Genomic DNA, 19667 nt, shown 5'->3' with positions numbered 1-19667 from the left:
GCTTTCACCAGCCCTGAGCAAAGTCCCAGCCAAGGAGCCAGGGAACGCACACAGTGGAGTTAGGAATACGGGAGGGAGGGAGGTGTGTGTGCACTCTTGTTAGCTAGGACCATGTCTATCAAAGCGCTGTACTCGGATATCCTATCCTATACTTACTCTCTCTTCCTGCTTTCTTACAAGATAGTTGTTTAGGAATGTTTCTCTGGAGCTTATTTCTTCATCCAACAGCAAAGAAAAAAGGAGGTTATTTATTTTCAATTCCTCCTGTAGAAACATTGAAAAGGGGAGTGGTGGTCAACACTACTACCCAAAAAAGGATTTTTTACTTCTTTTACAAAAAGGGAGTGTCGGAGACTTGGCACTTACCAGCAAGTTCATGACATACAAGTAAGAGAAATGCCTTTTAAGAAAACGGGAATATAAACTGCTACAATAACTACTCATTGGTTTTGCACTTTTCATCGTTTCATTGTAAGATAAAACATATTTACAGAAAAACATATAAAACAAATGTGGAGTTGGACAAGTTATTAGAAAGGCAGAAACTCCTGTAGTCACCACCCAGACCCAGAAACAGAACCTCGCCACTGCCCAGAGCCCCTTCCACGTGTCCCCAGCATAGCCTCAATCCCAGTGACCACTGTCCCAATTTAGAGTAATCTCTTTCCTGTGTGTCCTTGTAGTTCTTTATTGCTCAAGTATGTATCTCCAAGCACTAGAGCAAGACTTGTTCATTTACGAAATTGTCACCTTTTCAAAGCCTCTTATACCCTATAGGTTCCCTTCCATCCCTTTCTTTTCCTTACATTTAGTTGTAGTTATCTGCAGTTTCACCTAGTCTGGGTTCAACGACTGCATATTTATGGGAATTTATCAGGCTCCTTCATCCCATGTATTTCCTGAAAATCGGCAGCTGGATCAGAGGCCTGCTGACACCCACGTCTGGTCCCATTGGCAAGACAGCAGAGGACACTGTCTGACCAGGAGAGATACAACACCCGCGGTATCAGGTTGTTTTTCTTCTCACAAGATCAGTGGCTATGAGTACTCGGTGCCCAGGCCCGTTAATGCATTCGGAGTCACAAAAGGGTAATGGTCTATTGCCGTTACTCCTTTCTTACTAGTTGAAGTTATTTTATAAAGAGATGTTTTTCCTTATCTATTTTTCATTACTAATGGTACAGTTCACATAGAAAGGCAGAACAAATACTTGATAGTTTATCAATTTTTATATAACAAATTAGCTGTTATCCTCTGAAAGTGAACAACTGGCATTTTTTTTTTTTAAATTTTTTTATTTAATTATTTTTCAAGTACAGTTTTCTGTCTATTACTCCCATCCCGTCCCACCCCCCTGACAACTGGCATTTTAAAAAAACATCACAAATTCATAACTTTAAGCAAATTTGATGGGTTTTGGTCAATTACAATGATTATTATTGTTGAATCATAAATTTTTCCATTTATGGGAAATTTTATCTTTTTTTAGAAATATTTTTATTTATTTATTTTTTTTTAAAAAAAATTAATTATTGTTCAAGTACAGTTTTCTGCTGGAAATTTTATCTATATTAATTTTTATTTACTGATTTTAAAGAGCTAGAGAGAGGGACCAATTTATTGTTCCACTTACTTATGCATTCATCAGTTGATTCTTGTATGTGCCCTGACCAGAGATCAAATTTGCAACCTTGGTGCATTGGGACGATGCTCCAACCAACTGAGCTACTTGGCCAGATCCATTTAGGGGAGCTTTTAAAGTTGGCTCCTGATAGTAGTCCTTGATAGTTTCCTCATTATCATGTATGAAAGATATTCTAAGCATATCTCTTTAAAAATTACAGCTTTTTAAAGACGCACTTCCCAATCCATACAATTCACTTATTTAAAGTGTGTAATCCCATGGCATTTTGTATATTCACAGAGTTGTACAACCATCACCACAATCATTTTGAATATTTCACCCCTCTGAAAAGAAATCCTTCAGCAGTCATTTCCCTTCTCTTCCCACAGCTCATCCCCAAGAGGCCTCCCCGCCCCAAGGCAACCACTTGTTAACTTTCAGTCTCTACGGATTTGCCAATTCTGGACATTTCCTATCAATCGAATAATTCGATATGTGGCCTTGGGTGTCTAACTTCTTTCACTTGGCAGGTTTTCAAGGTTCATCCATGTTGTAGCATGTACCATTTTTATTGCTGAATAGTATTCTATTACATGGCTAAGGCATATTTTATTTACCCAGTCATAATTGTTGGGTATTCAGATTATTTTTACTTTTTCGGCCATTATGACTAATACTACTCTTATGACTAATGCTGCGGTATTCACTTCCGGTCTCCCCCCACCTAACTACCATATACATACACTCCCTTCCTGCTGGGAAGTCACTGTGCTCTGTCTATGGCCAGGACTGCTGCGGAGCGGCCCTCTCCCAGGTCTACAGGTCTTGCTGGGTCCTGGTCATAGCTTCCTTCCTCTGCCTCTCTAGCTCTAGAGATGATAATGGTTTCCAATAGTTTCTGTCTCTGAGTGTTTCACCAGTCCTTGCTGTTTCCCTTAACCCTGTCTAAACCTCAGTAAAGGATCCCTGAATCAAACTCTCTTAAAGGAAATACTTTCAGTATACTGTTGGGATGCCGAGGATGCGGACATCCTCCTGAAGGTTCCTTTAACTACCCTCAACTTTTTTGGTTGGTCCCCTTGCTTTGGTGAGACACATCTTCCAATTTCTCCCTGAGAAGAGATGCATATAAATTTTTGAGACCTTGTATTTCTCAAAATCTTCTTCTCTTACACATGAGTCCAAAGTCAGGAATAATTTTCCCTCAGAACTTGAAGGTTTCATTCATTCATCTTCTTGCTCCTAGTTACACATGTCACTGATATTGTTACTGCTGAATCAAATTTAGCCAGATTCTCCACCTGATCTTTTGGGCATGTGGAATATTCATTCATTTAGCATATAGATGAGCCTAGCCCTTTGTCAGCTGATGGAGATACAGGGATGGACAAGAAAGACTCAGACACTACCCTCATGGAGATTACAGTCTTGGAAGCATTAAAAAGTAATCTCACATAAATTAAAACTCAATTGTATAAGTGATAGAAAGTAAAGTATACAAAGTATACTGTTGACAAAGTATACAACAGAAGAGCTTACATAGCTTGAGGAATTGGCCTTTATGCTGGGATCTGACAGATGAATAGATGTAGGCCAGGATGCAAAATAGCTGGCAGAGCTGGAAGGAAGGACAGGGTGGTGTGTTCAAGACACCAGAGGAGAGAGTGTGGCAGATGAGGGAGAGGGTGGCACAGGTGAGGCCCGAGCCTGCTGGACACTGGTGCCGGAAAGGGTGTTGGTCTTTATCCCAAGAACACTGAGAGGACCTGGAAGCTCCTTAAAAAAGAAAGTTATATAAGGAAACTTTTATTTACCTGGTTGACAACCATCTCTGCTTTCACTCTCCTTTCAAAGAGTCTTTTCAAATGCTCATCAAAATTCTGTGTGCTTTCTTGAATTGAGTTTTGAAGTTTCTTCAATTCTGCTTCTAGGGACTGAAAGGAAGGCAACAGCAGGTCAACGTTTAGAAACATCGAAGGCTCCTACAAGTGGTGTTCACATTTTGCCGCAGGGAAGGGCAGGTGGTGGGCAGGTCCCGTGAGGTGTCCTGGCCTCCCGGCCCCCTTCAGTCAGAGGTGTTCCACCTGGATTTACTCAATATATTGTGGTCTGAGATTTTTGCTTAAAAAAGATTACAGTGGAAAAGAAGAAGGTGAAATCACTGATTGTTACTAATGAAGCAGGTGGCAGTAGGCCTAGTGAAACAAACTGCAGCAAATCTTTCCAGAAAATTCCGACTATATGGGACAGAAATTGCCAGGCACACAATCAGGCCTGGAAAGAAATTGTGGCTTTTCTAAAAGCTGTAAATACTTCTTCATGTAATGTTTTCGATTTTAAAGAAATAAGAAGTGTGTGTGTGTGTGTGTGTGTGTGTGTGTGTATACATTCTCTCTTGGCTTTGTTTTGTATGCTTTAGCCTTATCAGGAGAAAAAATTTCCACCTCTTTTTTATAAAAAAATTCCACCAGGATAGAGAGCTAAGCACACAGTAGGTAAGTGAACAGCTATAAATTTATATTTTCAAAGAAAACAACATCTGCAGATCAATTCTAGACATATTTACAAATAATTTTTATCTTTAAAATGTCGGTAGCTTTTAAGTTTTGATATGACTTCAAATTTACAGAAAAGTTACAAGAATAATACAAGCAAGTCTCATAAACTTTTGATCAATTTCATCGTATAACTCTCGGCCTGATTTACTTTATCACCTGCTCAGCATCTATTCCCCGCCCCTCGCCCTCCCTTCTTTTTAAAGACTGAGGACAGGGAGATTGGACTGAACACAGATTGCTTCTGGAGTGTTTTCAGGAGACACTGACTAGTGGATCGAGAGGAAAGTGGGATTCAGGGAGTTGTTTTCCTTCAACTTTTATTTTGAAATAATTCAGACTAATATAAAAGTAACAGGAAGAGTAGAGAGAACTCCAGAATCCCCTTCAAGGGAATCCTGTTTCCTTTTCTCTTGTATAAGATGAGAGATGTACACAATGTAAAAGATTACACCATGTGTTTATGTTTGTGGGAAAAACTGATGCGACAGGAAAATGGGGGCAAACTGCTGTAGCAACGATGCCGAGTGGGTGAGACGGGATGGTATTAGTGCTCAAGTGGAGGACAGGGCCCAAGTGGGTGCAAGGCCATTCCATCCGTAAGACACAGCAAGGCAGGGAGATTTTATGGATTCGGAGCAGGGCGCCGGACATAGTGGTGATAGAAGAGTAAGAAAATTTTTTAGTTGCTTCTCTTCTCCAAGTGAAACAGAATATAAGGTTACAGGGGGTGTGGTGTTGGAAGTTCGAGGACAGAGGATGTGTGAAGTGGTCCTCTAGGATCTGGCTACTCGAGGGGGGTCGGCTCACTGGCATCACTTAACCACCTGTTGATGGTTAGAAATCTGAGGATGCTCCCATCTCCTCAGAATGATGGAACCCAAATCTGCATTTTTAACGAGATCCCCAAGGTGCCGAGGACCAAGCTAGCTGCGAAATTGAATAGTACCTCTGAGCAGCTCTCAGGACCTAATAAAGATTAAAGGGAGGTGGAGGAAGGTATGGGGGGGAGGGGTAAGTGGTGATGGAAGGAGACTTGGTGGTGAACACACAATACAGTGCGCAGAGAATGTTTTGTGGAATTGTGCACCTGAAACCTGTATAATTTTGGTAACCAGTATAACCCCCATAAATTCAATAAAAATAACTAATGAAAAAATAGGAAAAAAAAGATTAAGGCCACGAGGGTGAAGCCAGTCAGTGTTTTATTCTTTACCCACTGCAGGTGCACGCGCAGAGAAGGCCAAGTACTGGGCTTAAACAAGGTGGGGTTTACCAGGTCGGTACGGCCCAGGAACAGAGAGGTTAAGGATGCGGGCTGCGCACTGCCTCAGAGCGTAAGGCCATGGAGTAAATGCCGCCCCCTATGCACGTCCCCCAACTCCCTGAAATCTTTACTGCATTCGAAACTCTTCATTTCGGCTTTCAGGTAAGCACTGTCTTAGGGTAAAACGCATGGACACTGTTAGAGAATGGCAGTGAATGAAAACAGGACAGGTTCACCAGAAGTTCCCGCATCTGTTCACGAGATGCGCTGCTGTGAAGCTGACCCACTGTCCTGCCACAAGTGATGTTATGACTTTACTTTCATCACAGAGGAATAAACATTGTTTATTTGGTTGTATACCATCTGTTTTTATATTTCTATCATAGTTGTGAGTGATTTTAATGTGGGAATGTTTCTTTTTTTTAAAGATTTTATTTATTTATTTTTAGAGAGAAGGAAGGGAGGGAGAAAGAGAGGGAGAGAAACATCAGTGTGTAGTTGCTTCTCATGTGGCCCCCACTGGGAACCTGGCCCGCAACCCATGCATGTGGTCTGACTGGGAATCAAACCAGCGACCCCTTAGTTCGCAGCCCACACTCAATCCACTGAGCTACACCAGCCAGGGCTGTCGGAATGTTTCTTTGTGATGAAAGAAGATAAAGGTAGGAGAAGTGCTTTGTAAAAATCTCAAATTAGAACTGTGGCGCGTGTGCCACGCTGGCTGTGTTCTCTCAAGTCCTTTCCTTGTGACTGAGAACACATCATGCAGAACACTCCGGAACCCAAGTGGATGAAGATGACACAGACGACACAGATCAGTGCCTTGCCCACACCATGACTGCTGCTCACCGAACCTTGCAATGCTGAGGGGAGCGCTGATATCAATAAGAACTTTAAGAGACATTCAAATACATTCTTTCAAAAATTATTCTAACTTTTTAACTTTATCTCCACTCACTTTCCCAAATTCTCTTGCAAATTTCATTTGAAACACTATCCTTAAACTACTAAAGACAATGAGAAAACCAAGAACACGCCATTTGAAAATACATTGAAACACAACCTTGGATATGGTAGGGTATATTAATTCCTTGCTCTTCTGACCTTTCTGTACTTATCTCTTTCTTCATTTAACTCCTTGACTTTTTTCTCATAGTCTCTGAATTGTCTCTTTTCCTCTTCGGTCCACAAAGCGTCAGGTTTTGCCGTGAAAGCAGGCCGAGGGATCACCTGAAGATACAAAGCAAAGCGCGTACTGCAGCGCAAACCTACACGTAGCCGTGCAATAGAAAAGCTCACTGTTCCCGTTACACTTAAAAACAAGAGCCCTTTAACATGGTGTCCTTCTTCACATTGGCAAGACTGGCCTGACACTTTGACCAACATACAAGAAAAAATGTAACAGCTGTTCTCCTGTAACTTAAGTGACATTGGGCAGTTCGGGATGTACCCAGACTCTTAGGTGACAGGTTTGGAGGTTTGTGTTGATATCTTCGTAGCTAGAACTACACACGAGCTCGGGGGACACCTGTGTCAGGTATTGAAGGGAATGTTTCTCGGGAGAATAACAGGTGCGGGGTTATCCCTGCTTTCGGTAGAGACCAAAACCACTGCGGTTGCTTGTTTTCATTCGGAAGGCATGCCTGGGGTTTCCAAGTCCTTATTTGCCTTATGTGGTATGTTTATAAGGTACTGGAGGTTGTGTTTTTGTTGCTGCAGAATTTCTGAAACTTGAATTCACAAAGACAAAAATGGTCAAATTTAAGTAGTTCTTTTCACCCCATTCCACCTTCCATAAGGATGTTCGGAAATCTCACCATCCTCAAAATGTCTTCTTTCTTGACTTCCAGGACTCCTCCCATCATGTCCATCAGGGCCCGGCGTCTGGTTTCAGAGGCCTGGGAAAGAGTGGGGGTCAGTGAGGGTAGCTGACTCAGACACGGGGCGCTCTGGCGGCGCCGTGGGCAGCCTCCCACTCGGTGTTAGAACGACTGCACTTAGGTCAGGGAGGGTGAACAGTGGCCTGCAACAGGGGAGGGGAGAGGGGAGAGAGGCCACTGAGATTCCAGTGACCTCTGACCGTGACCAATGTGTCGATGTGTTTCCATGGTGGAGTCCAAGTACAGGACTGTTAAGCCACATTATGAACAGGTATCCCTAAAGGAAAGAGGTTCTGAGCAAAACTGCATACCTGTAATTGAAGCCATTGGTCCTTTTTCTGGGACGTAATCAATTCTGTTTTGGCTTTTTGCCATGGTTTAAGATGTTTCTGAGCTGTAATCTGAAAGAAAATACACAGTTTCCTGATGCTATTCTTACAAAATTCAACCAACCTTCCCTTCCACACACCAAGAAAAGGTCAGAAGGTCTCAGGGGGATAAAGGGTATGGCCAGATTTTACAGTTTCCTATTTTTCAAAGAGAAGGTTGGAAAAAAATAGATTGTTATTTCTCTATTACTTCTCTAAATCCATCTGTCCCTAAAGAAATGATAATAGGGGACCTAATTTATACTGGAAGGGAAAGGGCCCCAAGAAGTGTCATCTAAGCCAAATCCTGCGGGATGGAGGTCTGAGAGGTTGAAGTTCACAACATTCAAGGAATTGCAAGAACGTCGGCGTGGCCACAACAGAACAAGGCTGGGAGCGTAGCTGGGGTGAAGGGGGCCCGGGACAGGCAGTCAGAAAGGGTCTGTGGGTGTTACCCAGAGTGAAATGAGCAGCCACCGAGGGGGTTAAGCAGGAGAAGGACAAAATGTTTGGTTTATAAGATCACTCTCTGAAATGTGGAGGTGATTAGCAAATGAGAGGAAGTGAGTGGGCGGAGTTAGTTATGCACACAAAGCGACTCTATGCCCACAGAGCAGAGCCTGGGTGAGAGCAGCGGAGTGGGGTCCTTAAGTCTCAGGTCCTATGGCAAGAGTCTGGCTCTGGAAGAAACAACTTCCTCAAACAAATAGAGCAGAGTGTAGAGGTTAAGAGGAAGCACCCTGAAGTGCAATGACTGCGTTCAGACCCAACTCTTACTTACTAGCTTTGAAACTGCGGTCAAGCTGCTTAACCTCTCTGTGCCTTAGTTTCCTCTTCTGCAAAATGGAGGTAACACTGGTACCTACGTCATAAGGCCTTACAATGACAGATTAGTCTCAGTCTATCTAGGACACTTAGAAAGGTGCCTGGCCTTCAACCAGGACTGTGTTTGTCGTTACTTTCAAGCACCACTGTTACCTCCCCGCCCCAGCCCCCTGCCACCCCCTCAGTAATCTAGCTGGTTTCCTGTGAGCAAGGGGTTTTCTTTGAGTATTCTGTAGCAGTTTTTACTTTTTAGAAAAGAAATATGGTTATATTTGGATTGTTTTCTCTAAGCATTCGTTTCCTTGTAACTGCCTCTGTGCTAAATACCTCGTAAGGAGGCTGCCCAGCAAGCCCCCTTTCTCTGCGACCCATGCTGCCCCCACGGCCTAGATAATTACGGGGGTTCTGTCAGCCACCCTCCCACCGTGTGGCCCAGCCTCCCTGTGGGCGGGCACTGGAGTGGAGCCCCTCCCCTCGGGGAATTGGGACGAAGATTCCAGTTCAGACCAGCTATTCTCTTGAGTGTAGGAGATACAAGGTAGAAAGTGCTAGAGGAAGCTGGAATGCGGAGAGAAGTGAGCTGAGAGGTGAAGAACAAGGTCTAGGCCCCACCCCCCGCCCCAAGGCTCCAATCTGACGATCTTGCTTCTTTCTAGGCTTGGTATCCAAATCTTCCCTGAACTCTTTGGGATTCATAAAAGAAATTCTGGTTATTGCTGAGGGTATGTCAACGGTGTTTGATACTTGTAACCGAGAATGCTACCAAATACAGTCACTTCCAGCAGTGCAAACACGACGAGTAAATAAAAGGGTGGGAAAATGCCATGAGAAATGAGGGTAATGTCGCCCGCCCGTACCTCACTGTCTTCCACCACAAGGGTTTTCTCTGGCTTCTCAGAGTCCTCAAATTCTGGTTGCCAGACTGATTCTTCCAATTCCAGATCCAAAATAATTTCTTGAATTCTTACATTTCTTTCCTTCACACGTGCAATTTCAAATTCTTTTTGTTTATAGGCAGCATCAAACTCATTATTGAAAACAACTTTTACCTTGTAAATGATATCCTGAAATATTAATATGTTATGGAATACACAACACGTATCTTAGCTGGCAACATGATCCCACAGTTTTACTTTCCCTCCAAAACCATTTTACAAGATTCAGTAAATTAATCTTTCTAAAATACTGTTTATATGAAGCTACTTCTTGGTTCTGTAACCTCCAGTGCCATTCTGCCATATGTAGGAATAAGGCAACAACTGTTATATCACAACCTCCTTCCCCAAATGAAAGTTATAACTCAGCAAGCAGTTATGTTGGTAAATGCTGAGGTGGGTAATGAACAGTGGCTTTCAGAGATCGTTTGAAGAATCTACCAGAAGGTACAACCACACACAATATTGTTCCTATATCCAGTCAGGTTATTCTCAGGTAGGAAGGGGGTGTGAGCTGGCTAATGACTAAGGTGGCAGCGGGTCAGAATGGAGTGTTTCCATCTCTGCTGGGGACAGGGGGTCAATTCTAAGTGGCCTTTATTTTACCACCAGAGTTCAGTCTATTTATCTGTCCTACAGAAGATGAAACCATTAAAACAAGGCAGGATAATGCCCTTAACTACGGGCACCAGAATTTCTCGGGCTAAAATTACCTTTTTGCAGGAAGATGGGTTAATAAAGCAGCAGGCAAGTGAGACCTTGAGGGCATAGTTCAGCAGAAGCTGAGCAACAAAGGTGGTAACCAAACAGTTCTTAGTGTACATGCACAGGAGTTTCAGGAGTCGGAGGAGAACAAGAGAACAAGAGAGGAAGAGAGAGTGGAGCAATGTGGCAGGAGGCTAGCTCTCAAATTGCAGACATGGCCGGAGGACGTTCAGGATCAGGGATGACCAACAGGAAACTCAGACCTTTGGTACTGGTGTAGTCCCTGTCACTGCGCTTTCAAAAACCTTCAGCAGGCACGCACAGGTGTGTTCTGAGAGTGGCTTGTGTGGTGGAAAACAAGGAGTACGAGCTTAGAGCCTGGGGGGTGCTGCCCCGTACCCCTGAGCCTCAGAAGTTACACAAATCTGGGTTAAGGGCATGGACAAGCAATCATGCCTCATTGTACACAGAGGTCCTAACCGACATCTGGGTTTCCTGAAAGATGGCATTCAAGGGTTTCTTTTATCGTTGAGCTCACTGAAGATCCAAGTAGAAGAACGGTTTGTTTGGGGTGTCAGCCAGTGCAGGGTGTTTAGAAAGCCCATTATGACGGAACCCGATCCAAACGGACAAAAGCAACCCTTGTGCACAAGCTCTGCTCAAACAACAGGGATGCCAGCCCTCCAGGTGTTTCTCTGTGTACTACAAAGGCATCATTTGATTGGCAGGAGATTCAGTTTGAGCCTTTGTAACACACCTCCTGGGGATTTTTAGAGATTTTCGGGGATAAAGAAGAAAAATTCACCCACTTTCAGTAATATTATTTGGTTGATTTTCTCCTCTCTGGAATGAAGTTCCAATTGGCTTGACAACAAGGAGGTGGGTACCCCAAAATCAGTACTCAGACTGCCAAGCAGGTAATTGGGCAAGTTGGTGTCTCTTACTGCCACATCTTCTTCCTCCTCTTCCTCTTCCTCTTCATGACGCTTTTTAACCAAGGTAATAGCAGACTGAACCTCTATAATTTCTTTCCGCAGCTAAATAAGAAAAAGATGACATGGAAGTTATGCAATAATAAGAATTCTCTAAAGGATGATTTTGTGACAACTTAATTATTACAACAATCACTTTAAAGTGATAAACTGTCTTGTCAACAACAGAATTCAAAGGGATGAATAAATCTTGAAACTGCTGCAGAAGAGATTAAAAGCCTCAGAAACCAATAAACTGTGAATAAGTCAGAAGGGTAAAAATTGTCCTGGTTAGTATTTGGCCGTTAGGATGACAGCTGTTGATAAGTATATTGAGTCTTTGTTGGAACTTAAGCATTAAAAACACACACCTTGTCTTCATATTTTACAAAGAAACTTGTCCACATCGAATTGGTGGGTATAGGTTAGGAAGGATAGAGTGTGCCTTCATGGTGTGTTTCGGAAAAAGAGTGGATGCAGGGTTCTGGTCACAACAAAACCACACCAGTGGGACAGTGTTTTTGTCAGCGGTTTGAGAGAGATGGCTGCTTTTGAAAAAGCTGGAATTTCTTTAGGAAATTCCACCAAAGAGTAATTGCATCAAAACAGACACTACTTCATCTTCAGCCAATTATCTTAAAATACAATCTCTCAAGAGTTAAGAGAAGATAAAAAGAGTAGCAGTGGAAGAAGACAACTTCTGGGTAGGACAAGAACAAAACTCCAGAACTCATTTTTAAAAGCATATCCTCATAATAAAGGCCAGCGACTGCTGTGTAGGGCACAGGCTCCTTGACTGTGTGGGTTTGGTTTCCATACTCGTTAGGATATGTCCTGCAGATGAACAAGCAATGAAAATGTAGAGACAAACAACATCTAAAGTTGTCCTAAATTGTATCTCAACTCAAATGTGTGTGAAGGAGACCTTGAAACAAAGCACATCACTTATATAACTCTGTTTCTAATTGAAAATTGCACCTTCAGACACTCTGTTTCGATCTTCTTTTGCTGCACAACTCTGTTCACTTCTCTCAGCTCTTCATCCGGGCGTTCTTTCAGTGGGAAGTTCTCAACCACATAGGGGATGTGAAAGCCCTTGTTGGGAAAAACACAAAATAGGTGCATTTTTAGTATGAATGTGTGTATCTGGAATGAGCTGGGGGATGTTTTTCCTGACTACAATGAATATTCATCGATTATCATGAATGTGTAAAATTGATGATGGAATCTTTCTTTAAAACAAAACAGCGTATTCTGTTAGCACTGGTGTAAACTTTGTACAAAAATGCTGTGCTTTTGTGAAGAATTTACTTCTAATGCAGTGGTTCTCAACTAGGAGTGATTTTGCTTGCCCTCTTCTCTGCCCCCCCCCCCCCAGGTCCTCAGGAACATTTGGCAATGCCTAGAGATATTTTTGAGTTTTCCTAATGGGGATATTGGAGGCAACTGGGTCTAGTAGATAGAGGCCAGGGATATTGCAAAACATCCTACACTCCATGGGGCAGCCCCCGCAACAAAGAATTATCCAACCCCAAACACGCCACCTATGTGGTATGCCAACAAATCTTGAGAGATGCTAGCTTAGAAGGACACAGGGACTGAGCAGAGAGGGAAGGATGAGACAAGAAAAAGTGACACATTTAGGTAGAATTCAGCACAGAAAGGGGCAAGGCATGCTTTGAAGGCCTTTTTGTATATCTTATTTTCTTTAAAATATCAGAAAAACCTTTTCTGCTCTGAGCCTTTCAACGAAAAGTCTCATTGGCTAAGTTCAGGTGTGGTGCCTTATTTCAGGAGTTGTATCTGTTACCTTAAGAGAGCGTCCTTTCACAGCCATTGAATTCCAGCATTCTTCTTTAATAATGGCAGTCAAATACGCCTTGGCTAGGTTATGCATCTCCACGTCTTTCCTTATCTTGAAGAACATAGATGAAGAGAAAAATAAAAATGAAAATGTGCCCTCTTACAAAGAGCTCATTTCTAAATTCCCTAACCAGTCTGCACATGTCGTGGTACGAATTGGATCTTCCCCAACACACAGTGCTGCTCTGCACTGAGATGCACTTTGGTGGGAACACTTTCCTGTCTTGGAAAACCTTCCTAAATTCAGCCTGGAGGCCTAGGATTCCCTTTCTTGAGGACAAAGGTGTAGACGCAACACCTCTGAAGGCAAACAGGCCCTACACGAGCCCAGGTGGGTGTGTGGACAGTTGTACAGCTGTGGTGGGTTGAATAGCTCACATGGATGTTGTCACAGAATCTGGCCAGTTGGTGTAGCGTGGGGAAGAAAACACACTGTGTTAAGTCTCCCTGATTTATTAGAAAAGTGTGAGCCCTGGCTGGTGTGGCTCAGTGGGATGAGTGTTGGCCTGTGAACCAAAAGGTTGCTGGTTCGATTCCCAGTCAGGGCACATGCCTGAGTTTCAGGCCAGGTCCCCGGTGCGGGGGTGAATGAGAGATAACCACACATTGGTGTTTTGCTCCCTCTCTTTCTCCTTCCCTTCACTTCTGTCTAAAAATAAAGAGAGTCTTTTAAAAAAGTATGAAATTTGTAATGTTATGAACCTGCCGGATATCTAAATGTTGGTTAAATTTTTGTCAATGCATATTTAAAGTGCTGGTTTGTGACCTCTGTCTCAGGGGTCTTTACTGCATTTAATTCTACCATTTAACTCTACTATTCTTGGGGACCATGTAATTTACTTTTTCCTGTTTAGAAACATATGTGTTACCTCAATTAGTTTTATCTGCTTTAAGTAACCCTATTAGTTAATATTTAAGTGATTAAATACTGTTATTTTAATAGAATTCGCCAAAAGAGCTGGACAATCTTCAGTCCTTAGTATTCCCTTCAGAGCCTTTTGTGTATTTCACCTTTTTGGCAGAATTATTAGCAAACTAGCTGAAACTAATACTTCTCTCCCACCACCAGATTAGAAAATGTCTTATTATTTTATTCATTCACTTATTGATTTATGTTTAACTTATTCACTGCCTGAACAAATACTTTGCTTAATTTGCATTTCACTTCATTTTTGTCCATTGATAATAACTCATACTGTTTTACATTATTTTAAGCAATAAGTTTTCAATACACAGCTGTTTTGGCATATCCTGCCTGATTCCCAGCCCTCCCCTCTCCACCGCCGAGACTCCTGGACCTACCCCTCTGACTCCGTCCCCAGAACTGTGTCCAAGCTGTCCACTGCCTGGGCTTTGGTGCTTCCCATGTTGTTGCGATCATGGCCTAGGATGGCTAGTAGCCTGGTCCCTTTAGACCTGGGATCCCTGACTGGTAGGTGCCACTAACTCTTCCTGTAGACCAGTATTCTGCTCCCAAATGTGCTAAAAGCCAGCTGGGTTTATGGTGCCATCTGCTAACACTGTTCTGTGCTGAGCCATCTGGTTCTGTGCTCACATCCATTTGGGAGTTGATATCTCTTCAAAACCCCATTGCTCAGGAGAAAGAAACAACGTGAGGGAAATAAGCATGTGGAGAGCCTTTCTCTGCACCAAAGCCTGCCCCAGAGGGTCAGGAGGCTTCATGAGAGATGTGCAGGGATTTGATAAGCAGCAAGGAAGGGGCGGGGGTGGTGGTGGCAGGAACATGCTGCAGAGGCACAGGGTTAGGTGAGCAGGGTGGGTTCATCAGTGGTCAGTAGGTCAGCAGGCCAGAGGATCAGGTTCGTGGGGCCAAGTTGCCAGATGTGAGTTTGGAGACAGAAGCAACGCTAGAGTGAGGATGGAACCAGGCACCCACCCCAGACTCAGTGCGGAGTGGTCCAGCTGCAAGGTCCGGGAGAATCTGGTGCCAGAACAGGAAGGGGCATTCCAGGCCTGAGTGAAGCCTGCTGGGCAGACTGGCACTTCTGGACTCAGATCCAAGCTGTGGGATCTTAGCCAAGGGGCGCTAGGTCTGAAGCCTCAGTTTCTACCAGTGGTGAAAAAAAAATCCTACCTTTTGGATTGTTACAACAACAAATATCATTTTAAAAGCCCCTACATTGCTGCTTATTTGTTACAATAAAAACAGGACCATGTTTTTATAGCTTCACATTGCATTTTCATAACAAAAGCCAACTTCTTCACTATGACATAACAAGGACTTGAGAGCTGGCCTCCGCCTACCTCTCCCACACCATTTGGTGAGGCTCTCTCCTGCCCACTGGGTTACAGCCTTTCTGGCCTTTCTCTTCCTGCAACACTTGAAGCCACCTCTGCCTCAGGGCCTTTGCTCTTGCTGTTCCCATTGCCCCAGTGTTCTCTTCCCCAGAACTTTACATAGCCAGCTCCGTCTCTTCTTTTAGTTCTCAACTGAAGGGGCACCCTTGAAAGTGATCTTCTTTGACCACCGAAATTGATCTTCCACATCTATCACAGCATCCAATTGGTTTCAATCACATAGTATAGAGAGATTTGTTTATTTATGATCTGTCTTCTCCACCTGATTAGCACCATGTATGTGAGTCCTATTTTTTTTTCTTTTTAATCCTCACTCACGGACACGCTTATTGCTTTTAGAGAGAGGGGAACAGAGGGAGAAAGAGGGGGAAAGAAGCATTGATGTGAGAGAGAAGCATCCATCAGATGCCTCTCACATGCTCCGTAACAAGGGATGAACCTGAAACCTAGATATATGCCCTGACCAGAAATTAAACCTGCAACCTTTTGCTTTACAGGATGATGCCCTCACTAAGTGAGCCACACCAGCCAGGGCAGGTCCTATCTATTTTATTTGCTGTATTCCCAGCACCTATGATAGTGTCTGACATGTCATAGGTATGCAATAACTGTTGCAGAATGAATTGATGGATAGGTGAATGATAATTCAGGTAAGTTTTATCTCCTTGAGTCAGCCTGTTGAGGTCCTTTGGGTCCTGATTCTATTAACCAAGGTATTTCCTTTTAGTCTCAGGCTTATATCACCAGTTAGACAACAAATGTGCCTCATTTCTACCTCTTCACTCCAGTTGTTAATGAACATATTTAACAGGACAGGGTCCTGATGCGTATCACTGGAACCTTCTCTCCTAGAGATGTCAAATAGTCTCCTTCTGTGTAGTTGTTTAACCAACTATCATTCACTTAATTGTCTTTGAATGCAGCTACACTTCATTTTCTTGTTCAGCGAGGAAGAATGTGTTTATACACGTACTCTCAAAAACTCAATGTACTATGCATGTGGAGAAAGAGGTAGCTTAAGAACCTCCTGTATAAAACACAATTAGGGCTTTTAGCAAAAATAAAATCAATATGAGTACACAATGTGATGTGTCTGCCACCAAAAGATGCAAAGGCTGAATTAGTACATGTATAGTCTCTATTAATGAGAGGTTTCAGTTTATGCTTTTCTCTAAACTGGACAGATAATAATTGGGACTCTGCTGTGGGTGCCAGACTCAAATATAAAAAAAGCTGTGCGACGATGATGAAGCTATTGAAACCACATTACATGACGGTCATAGGAGCTGGGAAAGTTAGCTGAGACAGGAGAGGATACACATGGTAGTTGCTGATCTTCTCTAACCCTTTCCAGAGTGGCCACAGGGTAGACCGTGCTCAAAGAACAGAATAATCAGCGAGTAGAGGGAGAACAATTTCTACTCTAATTAAGAGATTATTAAACCAGAGTGTCCCCAGTTGACATGAGGTGGCTGAGGGGACTTCTAAAAATGTTCAAACACATGGGGCGGGGGGCGGGCAGGGTTGGGAATATAAGACAGAAACCTGTACTTGAACAAGAATTAAATTAAAAAATTATATTAGAAAAAAAATGTTCGAACGCGCGGTGGGAGATGTTTGGTATAAACATGGTGCAGGAAAGACGAACATCAGAGGTCTGGCTGGCCTGGATGCTCTTCTTTCCTCGAACCCCTGACTCAGCAATTCTCAGACTCACTCCACTCGTACACACTGGGTTTGCTTGGTTCACATTGTGCTGGGAAAGTTTTGGTTTTATTTGCATAATTCTGGAAAAGTTTCTCTTCCTATTTCCTCTTCACTTCCTTCATCACGGTGCTTAAATCAGACCTTTCCACACCTTTGCCACTTCTTCCTCACTTTCACTTTGAAGCCTCTCCAGGTCCTCAAGATCCAGGCCAAACTCCCGTTGCTCCAGTTTTGCGATGTTATCTACTGTTTCATTTTCTGCCATCATATTCAGAACCTGAATTTTAAAATAGGAAAGGATGCTCACATGTGAAGACTTAAACTTTAAAGACATGGTTTTCCAACTCTTAGACAGAAATCAATAAAAAAAAGATGTGCTTATTTAAATATACACAATAAAGAATTAGGTTATGTGCTTATAGTGATTACTTAAGTTTTAAGGCTTACTCCTTAAAAGTTCATTCATCTATAAGCAATAACAAAATGTATAAATTCATCACTTCATGGAATGATATAGAGTAATTATTGATATTTAGGTGTATAAGATATCATTCTTTACAAACACACATGGAACAGTAACCAAAATTGACTAGACTCAAGACAACCTCAACAAGCTTATGAGAAAAGCAATAATGAGAAAATTGTATATAAAAATCAATGCAATGTAGTCAAAGTGGTACCCAGAGGAATATTTATGGCCTGACATGTCTAATAAAAAACAATAGTAAATTAACCAAGTTTTCAATAAAAAATAACAAAATGAGGACAAATAAACCTGAATAATGTAGGGAAAAAATGAATAAAATTCCAAATTGGTAAAATCCTAAATTAATTAAATGTATAAGTTATACATAATGTTCTTATACTATTAGAGTCAAATAAATAAAAACCATACAATATTAATAAAATTAAAATGCTATTGGAAAGTATGATCAAGAAAAACATAAAAGGTATACATATACAACATTGGGAATAAAAAGAAAACTATAACAAAAATTAGGAGACTTGAAATTAGATTATAAAATTTTATGTCATATATTTAGAAATCTAGATAAGATGGATACTTTTCTAAGAAAATATAATTGATAAAATTTATACTTGAAAAAAATAGAAAACCTAGTAAGACTAATGAACACAGAAGAACTTAAAACAATAGGAAAGAATCAACTCCTGCATAGATATTAGGCCCAGATGGTTTTATATGTGTGTAGGGGGGATTATGGGTCATTTATCTTTTAACCAAATATTAAAGAAAGCAGAATTCCCATTTTACACACACTGTACCAGAGAATGGGGAAAAATGTAGAAAACTACTCAAATCACTCGATAAGGCTAGTATAATCCCGATACCACAATTAGACAAACAAAGTATAAGGAAATTAGACCAATATTACTTATAAATAGAGATACAAACGTCCTAAATAAAATATTAGCAAATGGTATCTGGTGTACTGCTTAAAATGACAAATGTTCATCTGAGGAATACAAGGCATCTGACCAATTTCAAAATAAAATCCACAAGAAAAACTCTTAAGTCACAAGGCTCAGATGCTGCAGCAAGCATCACACTTAACAGTTAGTAGCATTCCTATGAAGGTTAGGAGGAAGACAAATATGGCCACTGCCACGACCACTATTATATTAGAAGCCCTTGCCATATGACAAGAAAAAGAAATAAAGTATAAAGATTGATAAGGAAGAGGCATGTGATTTTCAGAAGGTACAACAATGTACCTAGACAATCCAAGAAAATCAACTGATAAAATAGAACTAAAAATAGAATTCAGCAAGGTGATCTTATATAAAATGAGTAATATTCATATATACCAGTAGTAACCAATTAGAAAATGTAATAGAAAAATATTCCTTTCACAAAAGTAAAACAAACTACAAGATACCTAAAATAACCTAAAATTATAGTCACTTTTAGATTATAAAACTTTACTGAAAAATATATATTTAAATTAAAGATATATGTTTACATATTTATATAATACATGTTGTATAAAATTTATATTATAAATAAATATAATATATAAATATACATTATATAAATTCATCCAATCATATTATAAATAATATATTCTCAATTAAAATCAAATCAGAGTTTTTCATGAAGCATGACAAGCTGACTTTAAAATTCAAATGAAAAACCATGCATAAAAATCCAACTTTTTTTGTAAAAGAAGAGCAAAGAGAGAATTAGTTTCAAAATATAAAAATATTTTATAAAGCTATAACAATCAAAATAGTTTGGAATTAGCTCAGGAGATCAATACTCAATTTCAGAGCAGAGAGTCCAGAAACGATCTGTATACATGGGATTCCAGGGGCTGAGAGAGGAGGAGCTACAAATCAGTGGGGAAAGGATGCATATTCAATAGAAAACACTGAAGAAATGAAAAAAAATGACATTAGATCCACACCTCATACCATTCATGAAAATGAATTACAGGTGAAATAAAGGAGTAGTAGAAAAAAATATGCAAGACTTTGAAAGCTCTTTTAAAATCAGACACAAAAACAAAAGCTATAAATAAAATGATCAATACACTTGGGTCATAAGTGTTAAAGTCTGCATTTAAAAAGGCATATTATAAAAGCTGAGAGAAGACAAAGTATTTGTAGTATATTAGGCTGACCCATAT

General features: G+C 41.2%; 1 protein-coding gene across 4 annotated transcripts in view; it reads right to left on the bottom strand.

Annotated features, from left to right (window-relative positions):
• The window catches only part of CFAP43 (cilia and flagella associated protein 43), an 85151-nt gene that overhangs the window by 11087 nt on the left and 54397 nt on the right, over positions 1–19667 (bottom strand). For 3 of the 4 annotated variants that reach the window (XM_037063988.1, XM_037063991.1, XM_037063992.1), the window contains exons 20-29: positions 17171–17296; positions 12941–13045; positions 12109–12225; positions 10969–11196; positions 9377–9583; positions 7638–7727; positions 7264–7344; positions 6551–6676; positions 3439–3558; positions 157–264 (exon numbers count right to left, since the gene is read on the bottom strand). In XM_037063988.1, coding sequence (XP_036919883.1) covers positions 157–264; positions 3439–3558; positions 6551–6676; positions 7264–7344; positions 7638–7727; positions 9377–9583; positions 10969–11196; positions 12109–12225; positions 12941–13045; positions 17171–17296 — 1308 coding nt within the window. The remainder of the gene's footprint in view (positions 1–156; positions 265–3438; positions 3559–6550; positions 6677–7263; positions 7345–7637; positions 7728–9376; positions 9584–10968; positions 11197–12108; positions 12226–12940; positions 13046–17170; positions 17297–19667) is intronic. The other variant, XM_037063993.1, reaches the window with a different exon arrangement.

Source organism: Sturnira hondurensis, unplaced genomic scaffold (genome assembly GCF_014824575.4).
Source record: "Sturnira hondurensis isolate 20B ecotype Veracruz unplaced genomic scaffold, ASM1482457v3 Scaffold0014854, whole genome shotgun sequence".
NCBI lineage: Eukaryota > Metazoa > Chordata > Mammalia > Chiroptera > Phyllostomidae > Sturnira > Sturnira hondurensis.
Note: the sequence above shows the minus strand (reverse complement) of the source record. Positions and strands in the feature narration are given on the sequence as shown.